The 21,577-nt window shown below is 38.6% G+C and overlaps 1 protein-coding gene across 2 annotated transcripts in view; it reads left to right on the forward strand.

Annotated features, from left to right (window-relative positions):
- The first annotated feature begins 201 nt into the window (after positions 1-201).
- map2k5 (mitogen-activated protein kinase kinase 5) overlaps positions 202-21,577 on the forward strand; it is a 54,655-nt gene continuing 33,279 nt past the window's right edge. For both annotated transcript variants that reach the window (XM_061033179.1, XM_061033209.1), the window contains exons 1-12: positions 202-589; positions 827-875; positions 1,549-1,616; positions 6,898-6,967; positions 7,689-7,729; positions 9,140-9,207; positions 9,342-9,390; positions 11,035-11,099; positions 18,661-18,700; positions 18,820-18,888; positions 19,916-19,997; positions 21,014-21,075. In XM_061033179.1, coding sequence (XP_060889162.1) covers positions 458-589; positions 827-875; positions 1,549-1,616; positions 6,898-6,967; positions 7,689-7,729; positions 9,140-9,207; positions 9,342-9,390; positions 11,035-11,099; positions 18,661-18,700; positions 18,820-18,888; positions 19,916-19,997; positions 21,014-21,075 — 795 coding nt within the window. In that variant the 5' untranslated portion in view covers positions 202-457. The remainder of the gene's footprint in view (positions 590-826; positions 876-1,548; positions 1,617-6,897; positions 6,968-7,688; positions 7,730-9,139; positions 9,208-9,341; positions 9,391-11,034; positions 11,100-18,660; positions 18,701-18,819; positions 18,889-19,915; positions 19,998-21,013; positions 21,076-21,577) is intronic.

The raw sequence follows: 21,577 nt of genomic DNA on the forward strand, positions 1-21,577 counted from the left end.
CTATTTTAATGTTTCTTTTTCCCTTTGTCATGAGGCTTTTGATTTCTCGTGTGAAATGTGTTATATGAATTCACTTCACTGTAACCTGGCTCCACACAGCCGATCTTTAGTCTCTGACATGAAGGACCTACTGTACATCAACCCTTTTGACACTTAATATTTTGAAGGGCCGTCTTTTATTTTGAAGAGTCTAGACCGGATGTTGATAACGGAGGAGTTGTGATTTCCTCTAAACTAGCTGGAAGGCTAAACACCTCCGACAAAACAAACTTTACACCGGAGAATAATTGAAAACATGTGTACAGCTAAACGTTTCATGGGGATAAGAGTCTCGGTTAACGTTGTTTATATCTAAGTGTCTGGACTTAGCAGGATGGTAGCATGTGTCGTTAGCAAGCCGCTGCAGGAAATTAGCTTGTCAGCCTAGTGTTACTATGAGGTTTATTTGTTCTTCTTTATGCTCATACTAGATTTAAATAACCTCTATGCAATGGACACCGAGGCAATAGTTATTCGAATAAAAACGCCGTCCGGGGATATGGACTCGTCCGTCGACTGTCCATCTCTTTTGAACTTCAATGACTTGCTGGTGAGAGCTAGCTGATGATCATCTTTCATACATGTTGATGCAGTTTTCTATTAGAAACAGGTTTCCCTATTGAGTGTGACTGAGCTCCGCTAAAGTCAACTTGCTGAACTGTTTATTGTTTATTAATATAACTGATATGTTCACTATGTGGAAACTGATAATGTTGGTCTGTTGTGTTATTCCTTTATTGTTGCTTTCATCCGGCTACAGTTCAAAACTTGACTTTCTTCTTTTTAGGTTGCCATCAGAGATGTCATGCCTGAAGCCACTGTCACAGCCTTTGAATGTAAGTGTTTGTTCACAGCTGAAACGATGACACTACTACCAGAGCCTTCACGACCATTTGGAGAGTGATAAACATTCATGATACATCAGCTTTTTTCATCTCTTAACAAATGCCACAGTTTACAGTAGCGTGATTCTTTTGACGATCTTGGTGTGATTAATGAGAGGATTGATAATAGTGTTTAAGTCAAGGCAATCCATGCTGAGACCAAGTGCTTGACAAGAGGCTGAGACAAAACCAAGACTTTGAGTCAGTGCGATCACGTCATGAATGACATGCTTGTAATGAAATAAAATAAAGTTCCCATAAAAAAAACATCCACAAACTGACTAATAATCCTCTTCTTTTCTTTTTATCCTGTCCTTGCCTTAAATGATGGCCTGTGAATCAGGTTATCGGTTGCATACAAAGCTTTACATTTAAAAAAAAAAAAAAAAAAGGTTGATTCCAACAAGACGAGACTGAAAACTAGGAGCCTTGAGTTCAGGGCTTACATTTTTAAACCCTATCCTCACCTCCTCTCCTCTCATCTCATTTTATTTGTGAGTTGAGTTTTTATTGCTTTTAAACACTGTGTTTGGTGTTGAGTCGTGCATATGGTGTTGAAGGTTGTTATTACTTGTTAAACATTTTGCCATCTCAATCGTAACATGCTGCTTTGTTTTTTTTTTAGATGAAGATGAGGTGGGGGACAGAATCACTGTAAGAAGTGATGAAGAACTCAAAGCCATGCTGTCATATGTGAGTATAAGATTTTAATTATGATTTAGTCATATAGTCACAAGTGCCATTTCCTGTCAGACCTTGTAATTGCCATTTCTGTCCATGATGTAAGGTCAACTGCATATTTGAACATCTTGAACACTCATGTGTTATCCATTAAGGGTTTTGTCACATATTTTTCAGTCATTAAAGTCATTAAATGCCATTTTATCAAATATAGAGTGTTGTATGTTTTAGTCATTGTAGAGCCACCTGAGGGACAATTATGATCTGGAGTGTAGAAATCAATGCGCTGGACTCAAGTGGACTGAGTACAGGACAATGTTATTAGGTGTTATTTAACTTCTAAAACCATGGTACTTTCAACTCAAACTCAGCTTGAGTGATCACCCAAAAGACAGGTTTGAAAATGTCTCAAGATAATCAACCACTTGTTAAACAATTTGACAAACTTTTTTATCTTGCATGTTTTTGCTGCAGTAGATTGTCTAAAATTAACAGGTTACCAAACACTGATGTTGTTGTTTAAAATGTAGCTCAGGGCCATCTATCAGAGAGACAGATTTGTTTTTAAAGAGAAGAATTTAAACCGTGAAGACCCGAGTGAGTAGGATTTACTTAAAATAAATAGTTTGGACTTATACATCCCTCTCAATCATCACATATGACCCACTAAAATGTGTTGAAGTCTGTTCTGCAGAGACTCTGTGGTCATGTGTTTTTAATATGTTGCTAAGTTCTGGACGTTTCTGGGCTTTCATTTCGGGCAGTGGTGTGTTGGCCATGTCAATTAAGAAGAAGAAGATATACTTTATTTATCCGTGAGGAGGAATTTAATTCAGTCATTACATAACAAAGGTCTTTGTGTCTTGTCTGTCAGAGAGGCCACAGCTCAGACGTGCACTTTTCCAACATAAACCTGACGGCTTAAAAAGTAATTGTGTGAAAGATTGAATGTTTGTATTTGTTTGTTACTTTGGGACCACAATGAAGCAATCACAAAATAGAAATGTATTCCTCTGCTTTGTTCTTGCCAACATTTTCCCCTTTCTAACTCCCTCACCCATCACCACTGTCCCTCTTACTCTTAGAGCTGAAGAGGAGACACCAAAGGTTAATTTAATTTGCATACAGACATTGAAAGAAGTTGAATGGTTATAGAAGTTGTTTACTCTGCAATTAAAATAACTCCTAGTCAAAATCCGGTTTAGGAGGCATCAGTAAACAGGTTAAAAACAAACTTCTTTTTTTTAAAGAAGACTATTTTTGGGAACCTGGGCTGCCCGCTTGAAGGCCTACAGCCTACATACATGGGGTGCTGGCCTCGCACACTAACCACTGCGCCACCAGCGGCCCAGGTTAAAAACAAACTTAAGAAGAAGTGAGTAAGTCACTGAGGACAAAATAAGATGAACAACTTTTTAACGCTTTGCTTCCACCCTAAAGGGATAGTTGGGGTTTCTGTAGGGGGTTGTAGGAGGTATTCATCAGAAGTCTACACTGGGGTGCCTGTACCCTAGTGGTTAGTGTGTGCGCCCCGTGCACAGAGGCTTAACTTCTCTCGAGGGGCCGCCAGGGTTCGAATCTGAACTGGGGCTCCTTTTTCAGCTTGTCATTCCCCTCTCTCTCTCTCTCTCTCTCTCTCTCTCTCTCTCTCTCTCTCTCTCTCTCTCTCTCGCTCTCTCTCCCTCCCTCTGATATCTGACTATCGACTGTCTTATCTCTAAAAAAAAGTAAGTGTACACAGTATACAGCACAGAAGAAAACACTCTAAGTGTTACACTGAAATTGTATTTATCTGCAAGTAAATAACCGATAAAGACATTTTTTTTGTTTCATTCAGTTGTATTTTACTGACCCGAGGTAAAAAAAAAAAAAAAAAACAGCAACACACATACAAACACACAAACTTGCACTACACATTCAGCTCCCCCCACCCAATGTCACACATTTTCATATTCCCCCATACTTACTGTTCATGCCACGGACAGTAAGAGTAATGGCGTGTAATGGGTTTCTCTACGAGGTACACTGAAAGCTAAATGAACTGTCAATTTTTATTATTTATTATTCAGTACTTAAAGTTTTGCCTCATTAAAGAGCGGGCCCCCTGGGCAGCAGAATTGTTCAAAATCTACTTTCATCTGTGGATGTCTTTTACCCCCCATCAGCTCACAATGATGATACTAGAGCCACAGGCACAATTCACACTCCTTGTTTTTTTGTCCATCTTTATCATGCATTCACTTGTGGTTGCTTTTTAATCATTAAGTAGCAAAGGGTAGCAGGGTGATTAAGGACAAGGAGACAGCTGTTGTGCTGATGACAGTTAAAACATGGACAGAAAAAGTATTGACCTTAGTCAACCTTTTTTTATTTTTTTATTTATTTATTTATTTATTTATTTTTTTACAAATGCAGCAGACATGCTTTCAAGTTCCTTTGCAGTTATGCCCTGCTGTGCTGTGTGACCTGTTTAGAGCGGTGTTTTCATGAGAAAATCCAAGAATTGGCCAACCCATTGGCTGTCAGGGATTTTCTGTCCTGGATGTTTTGGGATTGTTTTGTGTATTAATCGTTTGAAATGCCTTTTTGATTTGTAAATCTATCTCACAACCTCATTTGGAAGTAGAGTTATGCTGCAGCCTGCTGGAGTAGATGATCAGAGTTTAGAGTCTATTGGTCCGTTCCTTCAGAAAATCTATGAATGCATAATTATTTTATTCAAGAAAATACAGTGTTAATAATAATGACTTGATCTACGCCTTCATCTAGGATTTTTCCACTCTCAATTATGATATGATTATTAAATACGTTTAAAATATGTATTTAAAATGTAAGGAATAGTGAAAACTGTCTATTAGTGATTCTTAGTGATTCACAAGTCAGAGAGATGACCCCCACGACCCAAAGATTTTCAGCAAACTGTTTTGTTTGATTTAAATTAACCAGACAATTTTTTCATTATAATCATATAAAAAGCTGCAAATGATTTATTAGTTATCAAATCAGTTGAAAATGAATTAGATTAGTTGCTGCAGCTGTAATTTTTTCCATCATCAGTGTCTTGTCAGCCAAAAGTGTGATTACTTGATATTTTCAAATATTTTACATTATATCCAAAAAATTTACAAAAAATTATTTGTACTTTCTTTGGCAGAACAGGCTACAAAAAACCTAGCGTATTATCTCAATTTGAAACTTGTAATTTTCTTTTTTTAAATTCAGATAACATGACAAGTCTTTTTAAACTATATTAAGTTACGACCCGAACCTGCACCTTGCTTTACAAAGCAAAAATATTAAATATGGCCAACACTGCATTGCTTAGTCCACCAATTTCAAAAGCCAATTTGGCAATGAACTTTTGGTAAATAAATCCAGTAGTCCTGTAATAGCTTTCTACTCCCACTGGGGAAGAAAGTGTACAAAAAGCTGCTGATCGTGAGGAAAATGTGTGGCTCACTAACATATCATTTACACTACCAGTACTTCATGTGTGTTATGCAAAGGTTATACATCTGAGCAGGCATTTGCATTTTCATTCAGAGGATTTTTTCTTGTTGTGGTTGTTGCTGTGGTTGCCATTTGGCTTCCGTAGAGACCCCAGTGGATTTTTGCCTATGTGTTGTTAATTCCAGGTGAGCAGACAGCTATTATGGGAAATTAATAGGAATTAAGCGGAATCAGCATGTCAGGTGAAAGGTGGGATAATTCATTAGAGTCTCAGTGGTTGCCCCTTGTGTGTTTCTTTCTATGTTTATGGATAGTTAAAATTCCACATTCATAACAAGAATTTAAATATGCTGCCTGCCACAACAGTTTTTTTCCTGAATCAAGACCTCTACTTTCACGTTGCTTTACAAAAAAAAAAAAACATGCTCCTTGATGCTGAGTAAAATTAATGATCAAATTCAGCAGTTAATTAACATCAGTCTGCAAGAGGGCATGTATTGTGAGAAGTATCCCCCATCACTGACAGCATTGATTGCTACATGTTCCTATGAGACCCTCTAGTCTTGCAGGCATCTCTAATCATTGTTCGACTCCTTGAAAGACAGACACCTCTGTTCAAAGTTAAAGACTGGCCAGTGTCAGGTACTAAAAAAAACATGTGACCTCATCCGTTCCTCGCTCAGCTCCCCCTGGAGGTAGAGGCTCTAATTCCACCATTCTTACTCCCATTTCCCCTCAGTCTGCTAATGATGATGAGACCCACTCTGTGCTCTCTCTCTCCAACTTGTCCCTTAAGGCTGAGCGATGGTATTTGGGATCGGACACTGTTTAGTTATTGGCCAACAATGGAGAATGTCTTTTAATAACACAACTACTACAGATTTGGTGGTAATTGCAGCCTTAATCAATAAGCTAGCTGAGCGGAAAATTAAAGGTACATGAAGCTGGACCCCCCCCCCCCCCCCCCACCACCACCCAGAAACACACACAACACATTTTTTGGTATTGCACCCATTGTTCAGATGTGGCCTAGTGAGAACGCTGGAGGGCAAAGGCAGAGGGCTGGGAGCGAGGAGGGATCTGACAGTGATAAATAGGCCTTTTAATAACAGCTGTGCCACTTGGGCAGCCATTCTGATCCATTCCCATCCAAGCCAGTCCCATCCTCCTCCTTCCCTCCATTACAATGAGGGAGCAAATTTACATATTGCAGCGATGACTTGGTATTTTATCCTTGATTTAAAAGAAAAAGCTTTGCATGTGGACTTAGTTCATACATCTTCAGAAATGTGTCCTAAGTAAAGCGTTGCTGTTAATTTTGATGGTGTGAATCCTCAAAAAGAAGGGGGCATAAACAAAACACAAACACTCACTGCACCTCACAGTTTAACAGATGGTTTGGTTAACTGAAACATCAATTATTGCATTGCCTTGGCAGGCGTGTGAGAGACTCCAGAGTGTGTGTGCACGTGTTAGTCCTGTAGGATATGAGTGTTTGGTGAGCTGTTGACCTGGAGGAGAAAAGGGTTAATGCTACACTCCTCAGAACAAGCCCACAGGGCATTGGTCCGCATCAGCAACAGATTTCAGCACAGCATGCTCACATTTGTGGGAACACTGTGGGATTAATTCTGACGTTATTTAAATAACCATTTTTGCAAACACAGTGAAATGCAGTGTTTTTCATCATCTATGCTGTCTTGTATTCTGTTGTCAGTGTGTAGTTTTTAAATCCTCCTTTATTGATGAACAGCTTTGATGGCTTGCTTAAGTGTAAGCTCTAGTATTTGCAATGATAACTGAAATCATTTTCCCGACTGTATGTGTCTCTTTTCCCCTGAAGTACTTCAATACAATGAATGAACAACGCATGAATGGACTGCTGCCGGACCCTCTGCAGATTTTTCCAAGAGGTATGCAGTGGCTTCTTACAGTTTTTCATCGTTGGTATGCTGAGAGGCTCAATACATCCTTGATATTAATGTGGTAACGTTGAATAACAAGCAACATTGAAATATAATTCACACAAATTCTTAAACTTCTGCAGATGTTTGACTGAATCACTTATGTTTAAAGGATATCAAAATGAAAGCATTTGTTAGCTTGAAGTAATATGCAGCCTCTGGACAAAATTAAAATTCATTGGCTCATTCTGTTATTGTGTTGACAGTCATTTATAAATCTACATTTATTTTTCTCCAAGGACATCAAAACTGCAAACTCGCATTCAGGCATAGCCTCGTTCAGGTCTCATTCCACATTGTGTAGTTTCTGTCTTGAGCCGGTTTTTCCCTCATGAGTGCTTCTTCACATATTCATATACTGTAGTTTCTCACCTCTTAAAAGCATAATCTCCAGCAGCCCCTGTTGGCAAAGTGACGAAACATTTTATTGCCTCTTTTTCATTATTTGTCCAACACATTGCTGTAGGTTTTTTTTCTTTTTTCCTACCTACCGCCACCTGTCTCAAGAGCCCAACATCTCAATCACTCCTTTCCCTACAACTTATTTCAGAGTAACCCTCGTTTCATTTCATCTTTTTTTTTTTTTTCTTTATAAAGAACTGATTCCTTTTCAGCACATTTGTAAATGGCCAAGTGATGTGTTCTACAATCTAGTCAATTACTGTTTCAGCCGGCAAGACTCCAGGGATCCGGAACATACATGGCCTGAAGGTACCTATCTCAATAATTGTTTCAGCTGCCTTACACAGAGAGCTCGGGGAAGGAGGGAGGGAGGGAGGGAGTAAAGTTGAGCCAAATGGATTGGTAACGCTGTGTTCCACTTATTGAAATGTCAATTGAAGTCAAGGCTCTCCTTTGCTTTCACTCATTTTCTTGTGCTCCTTGTCTATGTTTATGTATGGGGATGGCTGGCTGTGGCTGTCGCAGGGCTTGTCTCTTCTCTTTTCCATCTCCCCGTGTTCTTGTTTCTTATACTGGTAGAGTCATTTAAGAACATGGTATTATAGCTGAAACCTTGATCCCTCCCTCTAGAGTATTACGATCCCCTCGTTCTATATCATAGGGAGCACTTCAGTGTTGGTTAAAGCCAAAACCAAGTAAATACGAAGATGTCATTGTTCAACTGTGAAATTATCATTACAAGCCGCCCTCTGCCATTGACAAAGGGCCTACCACAGACCTTCCTGTTTTATGTATGGCATATGTTGCCATTGAAGCTCATTGCTAATCACCATGGGTTAAATGACTTGACACCCCCTCCATCTCTCCAGATGATCCATATAAGATCCATCTCCATTTCAATAATAAAATTACCCTCTCCACAATACTCAGTGATTTATTCAGTGTATCCTCAAAGGAGCTTTGGTAAAAACTACTGAACTGTTTCAGTTTTTTTTAAGGTCAAGGGTCTGTTTTGAGAAAATTATGTTTTCTGAAAACCTCTAGTCCTTCTGTAATCTTTCCCCTCTTTTCTCCCGTTTTAATGTAAAAGTAATTGGCTTAGGGGAGTCTTGTGCACTGTTTAAATTAGGTCTTCCTGGGCACTAATTAAAGAGAGAATCCCTGTGCCTTGGTGGACCCATCACAGCGGCCTTTTGACCTCAATTAAATTAGTTATTTTTAGTATCCCTCTATTCAGGCTCTTGTGCCTTCTTTTATGTACGGCATCTGGGTTGAATAAAGACATCTTTGGAGTAAACAGAGTTGCAGATGAAAATAAATTAATAAAATATCTCTAGTGAAGCCAGGAAATTTAATTTTAAAAATTCCAGACCGGTCCTTGCTCAAATCTGTTTCATCTGCTGTATTTCTAGTGTAAAACCATGTAGCTTTACGGTCATGCAAATATGTTTTTTCCTCTCCCTCATTTTATTCCTCTCCCTGTCATCTTTTCCTCTCCTCTATGTGGACACCTCTTTCTTTCTCCTCCTGCCTCCCTTCGCTCCTGCAGAAGCCAATTAACCTTCAGGCTGAACTGAGAGCTTGTGTTTTGTTCTTGTTCATTAGGGGGTCTAGCCATATGTCTGTCTGTCTGCCTGTCTTTTGGCCTTGACCAGTAAGTGTGTGTCTGTGTCGTGCGTGTTCTTTCTCAGTTTCGTGTTTGTGTTTGTACCCCTTCAGGTTAATACAAGACCTAACCCAGCCAATGACGGCACGCATGCTGTCCCAGACTCAATGGCCAACAACAGGTGAGCTTGCTGGGGGCATGGGGAGGACGTTTTGTTACCTGGAATAAACTACAACTAGATGTTTGTTTGATCGAGGAGAGAAACATGTTTGTTATACTTGCTTCAGTGCAACCTTGTTGTGTTCCTTCCTCCAGTTTAAAGAAGTCATCTGCTGAGCTGAAAAGGATCTTGACAAATGGGCAGGTGAGTCTGTGTTTTTGGCTTTAAGTAGAATCTGACCGCTGTTATCTTTCTGCTCCTGCTCTCACACCTGGTTTCACCTGATTAGAGCACATTCTCACCAGTGTTTGACTCCTCTATTGATTTTCTCTGCTGCCAACTGTGGGCATGTTAGACAGAGTGTATTTGGTGGTTGTCTCTTTACTAAAACACACACACACACACACACACACAAAGAGTGGCTAGCATGTCAGGGAGACAATTAAGCCGTGGCCTTTTAGGTTCCTGCTATAACACAGTGAACTAATAGAGCTGTTCTTTCTCCTCCATCTCTTCATCTATCTCCTCTCATTCGCTTCACTTCCCCTCCTCGCTCATGCTAGCAAACAAGCTAGGTGAATTTGGGGGGGTGAAGGAGGTGGGGGGGGGGTTCATGTTTAGATGTAAGATGCGATGTACATCTTCTGTATAGGAAGCCTCGCTTTGATATCTTTTTTTTTGCTATTGTGTCGGCAACAGTGTGAACAAGAGTATTTCCAAACAAACTGGACTGACAGGGTGCTGTACGTCTGCTACAAGATTCAGTACTACATAAACAAATGATTTATTCATGTGTTAACCTCAATGCTCCTGTGCAGCATGGATTAGGACAATTATCATATACAGATTATTGACTGGATGTTATAAATGATGTCCATTTTGCATGCAGAAAAAAAAGGTGTTTAATTCATGGAAAGTTTTTTTATGTTTTCTTTGTGGACATGAGAGAAATTATAGAACACCAGAACATTTATCATTTTATCGACTAAAAAAATAAAATACCAAAATATTTAAAATAATGTGCCTTTTCATTTGAAAAAGTCTATTGTATCACCCTTGTCTTTATTTTCATATGGAAGGTTTTGGTGGCAAAAAATAATTGAATATATTTTTTTAACATTTTGGACCAATATACTCCTTTATCCTTTCAATTACAGAATCAACAGAACACATTCACACATAGCAGAGTACTTAATATTGAAATTATAAAGGGTAAAGACTTGAGGAATCTTGTCTTTTATTTTTTTAATTTATGATTAAACACACAATATCATCAGGCATTACAGTTACAACTTAAAGAGTTTTTACAATTTTAATGCCAGATCCTTCAGTGCCTTTTGGTTACTTTTGGTTTATATTCACGTGGGCTCAAACTGAATCAGAACTACAAGCATATCTTGGCTCTCTGTTCATACATACAGTACATAATGTTTCTATCAGCATGCATAAGGCTAATAGACCTCAATGTTAATTCAGGCTTTTTCAGGGTACTTGACACCTTTCTATGAAAGTGGAGTGGAACAACGACGGCAACAAATTGTCATTTAACTCTGCATCAGTCACTCCCCCACTCACACAGCACAGTGTCCTTTTATAAATTGGACAGCAAATGTTGTATTGATCTCGTCCCTGTGTCCCTCTCTTTTCTCTCCTCATGTTGCTGAACTTGGAGTGACCTGAATGCTCGCCTTGTTTATAGCCTCCAGTGACAATATTGTATTCCAACCGTCCCCCCACCACCACCGCTACCACCACCAGCCCCCCTCTCTTTACTAAAATCCACTGGTTGCATGTCTTGTCATGTTATAACATCTGAGTACCAACATTGTATACATGTGTTTGCTGCAGATAAATGCCCAAGATATCCACTATCAAGAGCAGCTTGGCCATGGAAACGGAGGAACAGTTTACAAGTAAGTGTTTCCTGACTTCACACATCTAGGTGCCAACATAACAAGGCCACAGCACAATAACAGAAAACTGACACTGAAGAGATAACTGCTCTAGCAAGTGAGATAGTCTGAAGGATGTATTCAGGGTTATTGAAGCATCTATAGTACAGTGCAAATATTAAGGGAGATTTTCTGAATTCTTGACTGTTCCAATTATAGTTCAGCCTTTTTTTTTGACTTATCAGTAAAGGTCCCCACGATCCAAATCCAGTGAAAGATTAGATCAGATCTAAACACATTGCATCTATAAAAAACAATGGATTGCTGCAAAAAAAATTACCCCTTTTTCCAATATTCAATTGTATTCTCTGTACTAATCCCTGACCTTTCAATTGACACCTCATTTGACCAATTAGAACCTTCCATTCACTGTTCCTAGGCCTCTATAGCCCAGTAATAGTAAAAAACGGGACTTTCTTCCTCTTGCCTCCATGGTCTGCGTTATACATGAAACAGATGTGTCAGTTGAATAAAGGGATAACAACACGCAGAAGTCTCATCTCTTCGGAGAGTCGGGAGCAAATGAGGTCAGCTGACTTGAGCTAGCGGAAAAAGGTAAATTCAAGTAAAGGCAATAACGTTAACAGAAGCCAAATTGAATGGAAGTTGAATGTTTCGATAATCACTTTCAGATTAATGGCCACATTAAAAATGTACAAGAAAATGAACGCCATTAATTAACGGATCAACAGACTTGTGCTCAGCTCTGGTGGGGTACAACATTGTTCACCATCTTTACTCTGCTCCTTCATGTGTCCATTTATCTCTCAGTGTTTGCTGTGACATCTATCAGGCTGCTTTGTGTCTGTAGCTGCATTTATTTATTCTAGGTTGAAGGTTGCCAACATATATGATATTGATTTGGGGCTGTAAGCTATGACAGCAATTGACCTAATCTGTCTATAGTGGAGCACATTACCTGCCACGATAGAAGAGCTCCATTCTCTCTGGCTAGACAAATGTATTACTGGCCTGCTAACGTTATGACAAGGTTGGCATTTGTGTCGCTCCTTCAATCCTCCTTTTCCCCACCTTATGTTTCCCCCTTCCCATCAATCCTTAGCTATTGAGCTGTTTTATTGAGATTGAAGTATTGATCACTGCTCAGACTAACCTTGACTTGACAGAGTGGTCTGCCTCACACATTTGCTGGGCAACCCAGTAAATTTCCAATCTAGCAAATCCACAAGACTGTATTTTTTTTATATTCATCCCTTTTCCCACGCACCTTTTTACAGTTTTACGACTTCAAGATGGTTACATAAAGAGCCAATCTCTCATAGATGTAGGATAGAAAGATTGCTGATAAGTTTGGCCCTAGAAATGGTTACACTGCAGCAAGGAATGCCAATAATGCAAGCCCAACAACTTCTCAGCCAATTTAGCCCAGTGAAAAATCCATACGCTTTGGTGCTGAAATTTTATGGTTGGATGGAGAAGATAAAAAATACATTTGAAAAAACAGCCCAGTTGTTTAAGCTATTTTGTGGTAGATAGTTTCTTTTATATTTCTATTGTATCTCAGATATATCTTGTTAAGTGAACTAGCTGATATACCCAAAACATTTTCTTTACCAGCTTGAACAAATGCTGTGTCCTCAATTCATAATAAACATTAATTCTACTTTTTACAGTTGTAGTTTGTTCTTGTCTTTACTTTTAAAATCTCCCCAAAACAGTCACTTTGAAAATAAAAAACTCATTCTGACAGTGCTGAAAAAACTTTTTAACAACATCTTGATTTGTCACAGCTGAGACAAATTTGGTTTACAAGTTGAATGACATTGCTTGGTTTTACAACAAGTGTCCAAGTTGGGCATGACCTTAAGACAGCATACACAATACCAGAACCCTGAAATGATCTCACTTAACCTGAAATGATTCATTTCAATGTATGCAATTACACTTTACTTTTCCCCCCATTAAATACTATTACATGTAATATTGTTGTGTACCAATTGGAGGACGATGCATCAGGTTTGAGAAGCTTTGAGTCATGACTTAAAATATCAGAAATACCGAAACATGCGCAAAAGGTCTTTTCAAAGTCAGTTTCTTTCTTATTGACCTTATTTATGTTTGAATCATTATCAAGTTTTTTCTCTAGTAACCAGAAGGTCTGTGTCTGTATTGAATTTATGATAGCCACGGTGTCTCCTGGACAAAGGACACTGTCCATTTAAGGAACTGTTTTATTTGCTACTTTGTCCTCCAGAAATGTCAGAGTTGAGGTCAAACATTTCGCAATCCTTCAGGACAGCTAAGGCGATCCTTTCTATGCATCAACAAATGCTTTTCGGTAACTTCAAGGCTGCCATAATTAAATCTCCAAGCCAATCATAAACATATATTCTACAGTATATGTTTATATATGAAATGTATATATTCTACCACCAAAATTCCAACAGCTACATCCTTCCTGGCCTTAGTTCTGCTCCTTCGCTGAGAGTCAGCAGTATTTTAGTATGTTCAAGCTGTGTTCTGAGCGGCCTCTGCAAATATATCAAAGAAAGTCAACTCTGATTACACTAAACTAATCTCCAAAATGCTCCGCAATTTGTGACTGTCCGGCTGCTTCTACATAATTGATTAGCAAAACCTTTATGTAAGAAACATCCAAAACACCTTGATTTATTTCTTTAAGTCAGCTTCACCAAACACTATTTACGGTATCAGCTGTTATAATATTGAATGCATAAACACAGAAGGCCCTGCCTGTTTCTTGTGTGCTCATAAACCAATTGTCCGTTCCCCTCAGCCTCTATCCTTTGGTACAGCTTATATCAGGCTTATCACGTGTAAAAAGCACTACCAAATGCTCTCCACCTTTTAACCTCTTAGCCCATTTATGACCCAAAGCCATTTAGACTCAATTGGATGTTACCAACACCTCAGCTCTCTATAGCCACTCGCTGACCCAGCCATCCATCAATGTCGGCCCTTGTTTTTTATTACTCACTCTCTCAGAGGTCCATATTGTCCACCAATCTAACTGACTCTATGGCTTATAAATACAATAACAAGGACAAAAAGGCCATTTTCGTGACTCATGGATCCAGCAGTCCAATTAAAACCAGCACATTTGCCTGGTTGTTACTGTGGCGACATGTACTTAGACAACCATGGTTGCTCCTTTAGTCTTTGGGCCCATTTTGTCCATTGATTTTGTTTTTGTACCGTATTGATTAGACTGTATACTAAAGGACCAAACACCTTTGGTTAATTGGTTGTAACCAAGTGTTAGATGATTAAGACGCCCTGTACATCACTTAAGATACATTAAAATACAAGCCATGATTTAGATTTACAAAACAGGATGTATTAGTACTTTACTAGCTATAATATCATACATCAGCACTGCACCAATATGTACATGCACAATGTATTTGTTCTGTCAATTTCAGTCAAAACCTAGGTTTCCTTCATCAGTCTACAATTAGTAATAGTTAAGTAGGTTCACAGTGAAATACAATATACTAAAATCAACCCATGTGTCTCTTATCAAAGCATCTCTAAAACTAATGCGACTGTCATAACATGGACAGTTACCATATTAAATAGAAATGAAAAACTTGACTTTACAGTGGAAATTAAGGTTACATTTTCTGATGGTTAAAACCCACAAATGACTTGTGAAGCCTTGTCAGAAAAAAAACCTTATAGTCTAAAAAAATCCACTGTTTAGTGCTTAACAGCCTCAAGCTAGATAATTATGAAATGATTATGATTCTAAATGATTGTTTGAGTATTTACTATTCACTCGAGGTTAGTTTGACTCATTGTTCCAATTTATACATCTTAAATGGGTCATTGTGCAAACCTTGAAACAAACACTACTGACATGATAAAAATACATGCATAAATAGAATGAACTTCTGCTGTGACACGCAACAAAGTTGGTGTTGCAAGATGTACAACATTTTCAGTTGTTAATGTCCTTGCCTGTTGTCATGGACACACCCAGATTTGCCACCAGTTACTTTAACAGCTGTTACGTTAATATCCTGGAGATATAAGGGCAACTTCAAAGAATAAAGAGTGACATCAATATTTACCTACATAATAGCATGTACACCATTTTCTACAACAACAACAACAAGAAATGATGTGCTTTTAAACATAACTTAGGGAGAAGCAGAGAGGAAGTAGAGTAATTTAAAGACCCAAAGCAAACCAAGCAGCCAAAGAGATGTGCCGTTGTCATTTCTTTCTTGGCCACAAGAGGCCTGAACTCAAAAGTGATGGTTAGTCCACTCTTTGTTATTTGGGTTTCAGCCTGGCTCTGTAAAAATTGGGAAGAATTAGCAGGGTTTTTATGTATCTGTGTTTTACTGTGACTGTGTTTAGAGACTCATCGTAGCCATATAAGGTGAAGGAGTCAGGGAGGGAAAAAAGGACGCCCATGTGATCACCTATGTGACGGTGTAAAAGTACCACGTTAGCCCTGATCCATGAGGCCAGTCTCTCTAACCCATGGCCCCAACTTCAGAGACATAGAGAGAGGCCCTATGAATACTGCATGATGGAGCTTTTATTACAGAGCGAGCTGGAGTGTAAATAAGATCTAGGCAATGGGGCACATTTACTGGGGTCAGATCAGGTGGAAGTGGTGGAGGGTGTGATAGGGGAAGGTGGGGGCTATGTAACCTTGTCCCCATGTCTCCTGCTGTCACAAGCCTGTCACTGTAACTCATACAGGGATGCACAGCCCTGAGGCGGTCAAGGACAGTCTGAGTATAAAGTATTGAGTATTAACCTTGCAGAAGTCACATCGTATCTGCAGTCTTTCAAGATGCCCTCAAAACAATTCACTTTTTAAAAGTCTTCTTTATCCAATATTGAGCTGTTGTCTTTTTTTTTGATCATGTTATCTTTACCCAAATATGCAGAAAAGAAGAAATACAGCAATAGGTTTAACAAACAGATTGAAGACTTTCTATGAAGGTACATCAACTGAAACTGTCACTTGTTAAAGCTGTTGTTGGGTCACTTTCTTTTGTGTCTGGACAATGAATGATAACAACAAGTTGTTAAGCATGTAGCATAGGACTTGTTTTTATCTTTTTTTTTCAAGCTGCTTCAAACAAACAACCTGCCCAGTCACTACTTAAAATGTCTACCCCTGCGATCTTGCCTCAATTAACATTTTCATTTTAATTAACAGGCGGCAGTCATGCTTAACTGCTATTGATTGTAGCTTAAAGGAAGACCCAGACATCAAAATGGAAACAAGGCAATCAGCCTTCTGTGCAAGGATCGCTCTTCTCGAAAAGGTTACTCTAAATATACAAAACACTCACCTGAATTCTTGGGGGGCAAAATAAAATAACACTGCCCACTTAAATCAGAGAAAGGGGTTTGGTCCCAGAAGTCAAACATACTAAGTATCTTTTGTTATTTCATACGGTGTAGTTCCTCTGTTTTACATACATCTTAGCTACCTGATGGCTGAAAGAACTTTTCATGTGTCTTAAAACTGATTTGGCTGAACGATGTCTTTTTTTATTCCAACTATAGTGAACCTCCAAGGTGTAATATTTAACAGAAGGAATGGTTGAAAAAAAAAAATCATCTTAATTATGTTTGTCCTTGCTACAAACTGTTAAGTTAAGGAATAATTGAATATGTCTGATGTCTTGATTTTTCTAGGCAGTTGGAAGTGTAAGAAGTCCCACTTAAGTTATCACCATGTTAAGTAGTTATTTAAAAGATTGTGTTAAAAAAATGGAATGACTCGTTTTCTTTTTACTGTAGTACTTGAAAAAGAACTGTGATATACCTGAATACTTTTTTAGCGGTTCAAAGGTCTGTGATTTGGTGTGAGGACAACAATCTCGTCCTGAATGTTTAAAAAAGACAGAGGAGATGGTGTTTGACAAAACTATCAAACGGGTCTCCTCGTATAAATGCCTTGGCGTTGATATTGGCAATGGACTGACCTGGAACACACATGTAGACATTCTGTAACAGATTACAAACAACGGTTACATTTCTTACATGGTCTGAGAGTTCATGGTGTTCATCGGAAAAGTATGTTTAGCAGTCTTAGAGAGTCTAATCTCTAAGAGTGTGGGGTCACAGCGTGGTTTGGCAACTTGTCTGTGCAGTTAAAAACAAACTTACAAACTGATCCGATTGATTCAGACTATATGGCAAATTATGGGAGCTGAACTTCACACGTCTGCAGACTGTTTTTGAACAGACTGCTGAAAGGCAAGCCAATAAGATTGTCAGTTACCCGTGACATGTTCTACATACAGAGTACGAGTTCCTGCCCTCTGGTAAGACATTCAGAGTTCCCCGTTGTAGACTGAAAAATAAGGCTTTTAAATAGTGGCAAACAACACAGGATAGGCACTGGACTTTAATTTGTCTTTGGGTTTTTGAACTGGTATTTTAAGCAGTTATTTATATTCTTGTTTTTTTCTGGACATTATTTAATAATGTTAATTGTTTAACGTTTAATGTAAATTATGTTGATTTTTGTCTTTTTATGGCTGCAGCATGGGTGAAGAGCCCAATACAAATGTCTCACTTTGTGAGACAATAAAGTGAATCTTGATCTTAATGATATTCTTTTAAATGACACGTGCACAGCATTGCACAACGACAGTCAGAGAACTGTTGGTTTTAACTGTAGGTGAATACCTGATGTGGCACTAATAGGTCTCTTTAATTAAAAGCCTTGGCCAGTTTTAAGGTGTCTGGCCGAAGAGCAATGTGATACTCTAATCTAAGACACATTAATCACACCTAGCACCATACATATTCTCTCTGGAAGACCCGCTGACAGGTGAGTAGCCAGGTATCACATTCACATTCAGTCTGCTTGCAAGCTAACCTGCGTGTGTGACGTACATGGCCCCCACCTCATCCCACTCACCTGACAGCTGTCGGACAGAATTTGTCCTTGAGGATTGTATGTTGAGAGGGCTAGAGGTATTGTCACTGGTGCTGTAAACTAACCTTCAAGGGCTGTAACTAAAGCCGATGTTTGGCATTAAGGAGTTTGATAATTAAATCATTACGAGGCCGGTCTGTGGCTGCTGCTCTACGTGCAACTCAAAACTCTGTCTGGAACAAACGGAGATAAGGATAACTTGTTCTGGTTTTGGGTGGTGACGTCTGACCTCTAGGAGAAATATTTTTGTTGTTGTGTACAAGTAGATGCTGCTTGAACTCAGAAGATTAAGACACTTGTGGGGCTTGAACTGCATTGTTAGTAGTATTCTTTCTTTGCCTTTGCATTGACCTTCATCACAATGTTTTTTTGCATGCTTTGTTACATTAACAGTTTGAGCATTTTGATTAAAAGCCTGTTCATTTAGTGTGTTACAGTGTGTGGCTGTTCTTGATGAAGGGATATGCAGTACTTTAAATTATATTAGGGCTCCAAGCTTTGAGGATTTTTGAAAATCAAAAGTCAAATGTTCAGGATGCAATTGAAAAGAGAAATTAAGCAGCAAAGAGTAACATCTAACTACAGTTTTAATTTATATTGTCCTGTGTCTTTTCCCCCCAGAGCATATCATCTTCTTGGCAAGAGGGTTTTAGCTGTGAAGGTAAGAACTCCTGACATAATGATGATATTTATTCTTCAATAAGTGTCACACAATCTTGTCCAACCCATCACATATCAACAGAACTTGTTCACATTTCCCCCCCCCATGTTTGATTGCAGGTCATTCCTCTGGATATCACAGTGGAGTTACAGAAGCAGATCATGTCAGAACTAGAAATTCTCTATAAGGTGAGTTTGCGCCTTTTAGCAAAGACATTTATCTCTGCTTTACTGAATGTCGATGTCCTCCCTGATCCTCACTGTTAATAAACCACGAGTCTGACCAAAGAAGTGTCATTTATCGCCTCTGGTCTTACAATTTAAGCCGAGGTCGGATCAGCGATACATAGACACTTGAACAACATACCCATGGACCGGCCATGTGAGGTAACTGATCACTGTCTGAGTTTGTTTCCACGCTAATGTTGATTAAATGGGAGAATGTATACCTACCCAGACTTAGCATACGTGTCTTGATTCTGAACATTAGGGGGAAAAAAGCTAATGACCCTGAAAGAGAAGAAAAATCAAGTAACCTGAGCGCTGTGTGTATTAATGCGTTGTATTAACTGTTTTACTCAGCTAGCCTTCTTCCAATGTAGCGTGTGTGGAATGAAATCACAAGTCAATGTGTCTTTCCAAACTCAAACAATGAATGGACTTGAGCATGACTTAACACATGGTAATGTAATCACTTTTGGCTGTATAATATGTCATGCAACCCCCCAGCAAGAAAAAGATAGATTTTGGAAGTATCCAACCAGAAAACGTCAAATCCTTTCACTTAAAAACACATGAACTTGCTTTAATTTGTTTGGTGCAGGACGAGTCCACAAGTGTTAGGATGCAAAGAGTAGCGCACCACTGTAATTGGATAAACATTTCAAGCTACCTTTCCCCGCCATTTTTGTGTGACTTTCTTGATAGTTCAAGCGTAGTGAAGGCAAAGTGTGAGGTAGACGGAAAGTAGGCCTTCTAATTATTTTAATTGGTTCAAATAAAATGATTTGTTTGTTTGTTCTTGTGCAACAAATCATTTCATGTATTTCTAGCTGTTGAGGTGTGAAGATATTTTGAGCAAATCTCACAAAAAATTGAATCCCTAAAATGTGCAAAGCCTTTCTTTAAATTCCTAATGCAGATGATGGTTGCAGAAATTGCAGATGGCTTTGGAAATTCTCTCTGTTGATCACATTCTTTCTTCTCTTGATTTCAGTGTGATTCACCTTACATCATTACTTTCTTCAGTGCCTTTTTTGTAGAGAACAGGATATCCATATGCACAGAGTTTATGGACGGTGAGTATCTCCATGGCTAAAGCTCATAATTTGTTTTGACTTTGTTCTCCACAGCTGTGCAGGAGAGACTTTGGGGAACTGTCCTCCGTCTCTCTGCTGTGTACCCATTTACACTTCTGCAGATCAAAAGAGTGGCTTATCGCTGTGAGCTGCTTAGCATGCCTTGTGTGCTAAAAGCTACAAGGGTGTGATAAATCTTGACTTAAGTGCATTTGTAGATGCGTTTGTATATGTGTGTATCTGGAATGGTGTGAGATGAGGGACTATCTATGTTTTTTAAGGTGTGTGTGTTTGTCCATGTGTGTGGTAATGCAGTGAATCCCCTGTTTCACACATTTGTCATCAAAGTCCGTCTAACCTCTCAGCACTCTTTACTTCATAAAACTTTTCTTGGACCAGTCAGGGCCGCTTGTACTCGATTATTGCAAACAAGAAGTGCCCATGTTTGACAGCATCAGAGACAACAATGACTTTGTTTTGATTCATTGATTCAACAAATTCAAGTCTAATTATTCAAGTCTCGTAAATTGGAATAATAAAAACCTTTAATATGTTGAATGTGATATGTTTTAAAATACATGGAATGTGTTTTCAAAACAAGGCATTAAATAATTCCTGAAACATATTGCACACCCTTTTGGTAATGTACAAATTAATATTTTTCTGCCTGTATATATTTTTAATTGTTTTAGGATTAGATATTTAGCTTTGAATTTGTTTGCTTGTTTCTGTGGTTGGAAGTTCCTCTGCAGCATCCAGGGGGGCTTTCTTTCAAACTATAAACTATTTAAACAATAGTGAGAATTTACTGTTGAAGAGAATGACAGGCTCATGGGAAAAGCTGGGACCCAGAAAGAATTTCTTGCAACATTTTTGTTCTGATATTGTAGTTTTACAACTTGTGTGGCCAACATGCAAGTGGCTTTGGGTTGTGCAAAAAGGTCATTCACCCTTTAGTCAAATTCATTTTTCAAAATATGTTATGTGTCTGTAATAAGTTATTTTTTCTTTTGCAGGCGGTTCCCTTGATGTGTACAAAATAATTCCAGAGCATGTGCTGGGGAGGATCGCAGTCGCTGTGAGTATTTAACCATCTCAAAATGTCTCCGTTATTGGTTTGATTGCAGATTAAACAAAGCTTTTGTGTGCCTTGGGGTTTTATTGAAAATTTATTTATGTGTGTAATTTAATAAATTACAGTTTCCTTTTGAACTGTTTTTGTTTGTTAAATAGTGAGCAGCTCTAAAGAGTAAACTTATTTATTTTACTAATGACATTCAGATAAAAGAATCACAGGTGTGAATTTTTCAATTAGCCTCTTCTTGGTGAAGTGACACACTCAGTAATGTTTTACTCTTTCTTTCTCTGTTTCTACTACCTGTTTAAACTAGAATTTGATAAGAAATGGCCTTGATGTTGATAAATGTACGTCTCTTTTCCACACTCATCAACCTTCCCGTCTCCACATCCTTCCGTCTGTCTCCCCCCTTTAACTTTGTCCGTAATCAAACAATGACAGCTATTTAGTCAGTGTTAATTGTAATTCACAGCTTTCCCTCTTTTCCACTGTCACAGTTGTT

The sequence above is a fragment of the Labrus mixtus genome, chromosome 1, assembly GCF_963584025.1.
Source record: "Labrus mixtus chromosome 1, fLabMix1.1, whole genome shotgun sequence".
In the NCBI taxonomy this organism is placed as follows: Eukaryota; Metazoa; Chordata; class Actinopteri; order Labriformes; family Labridae; genus Labrus; species Labrus mixtus.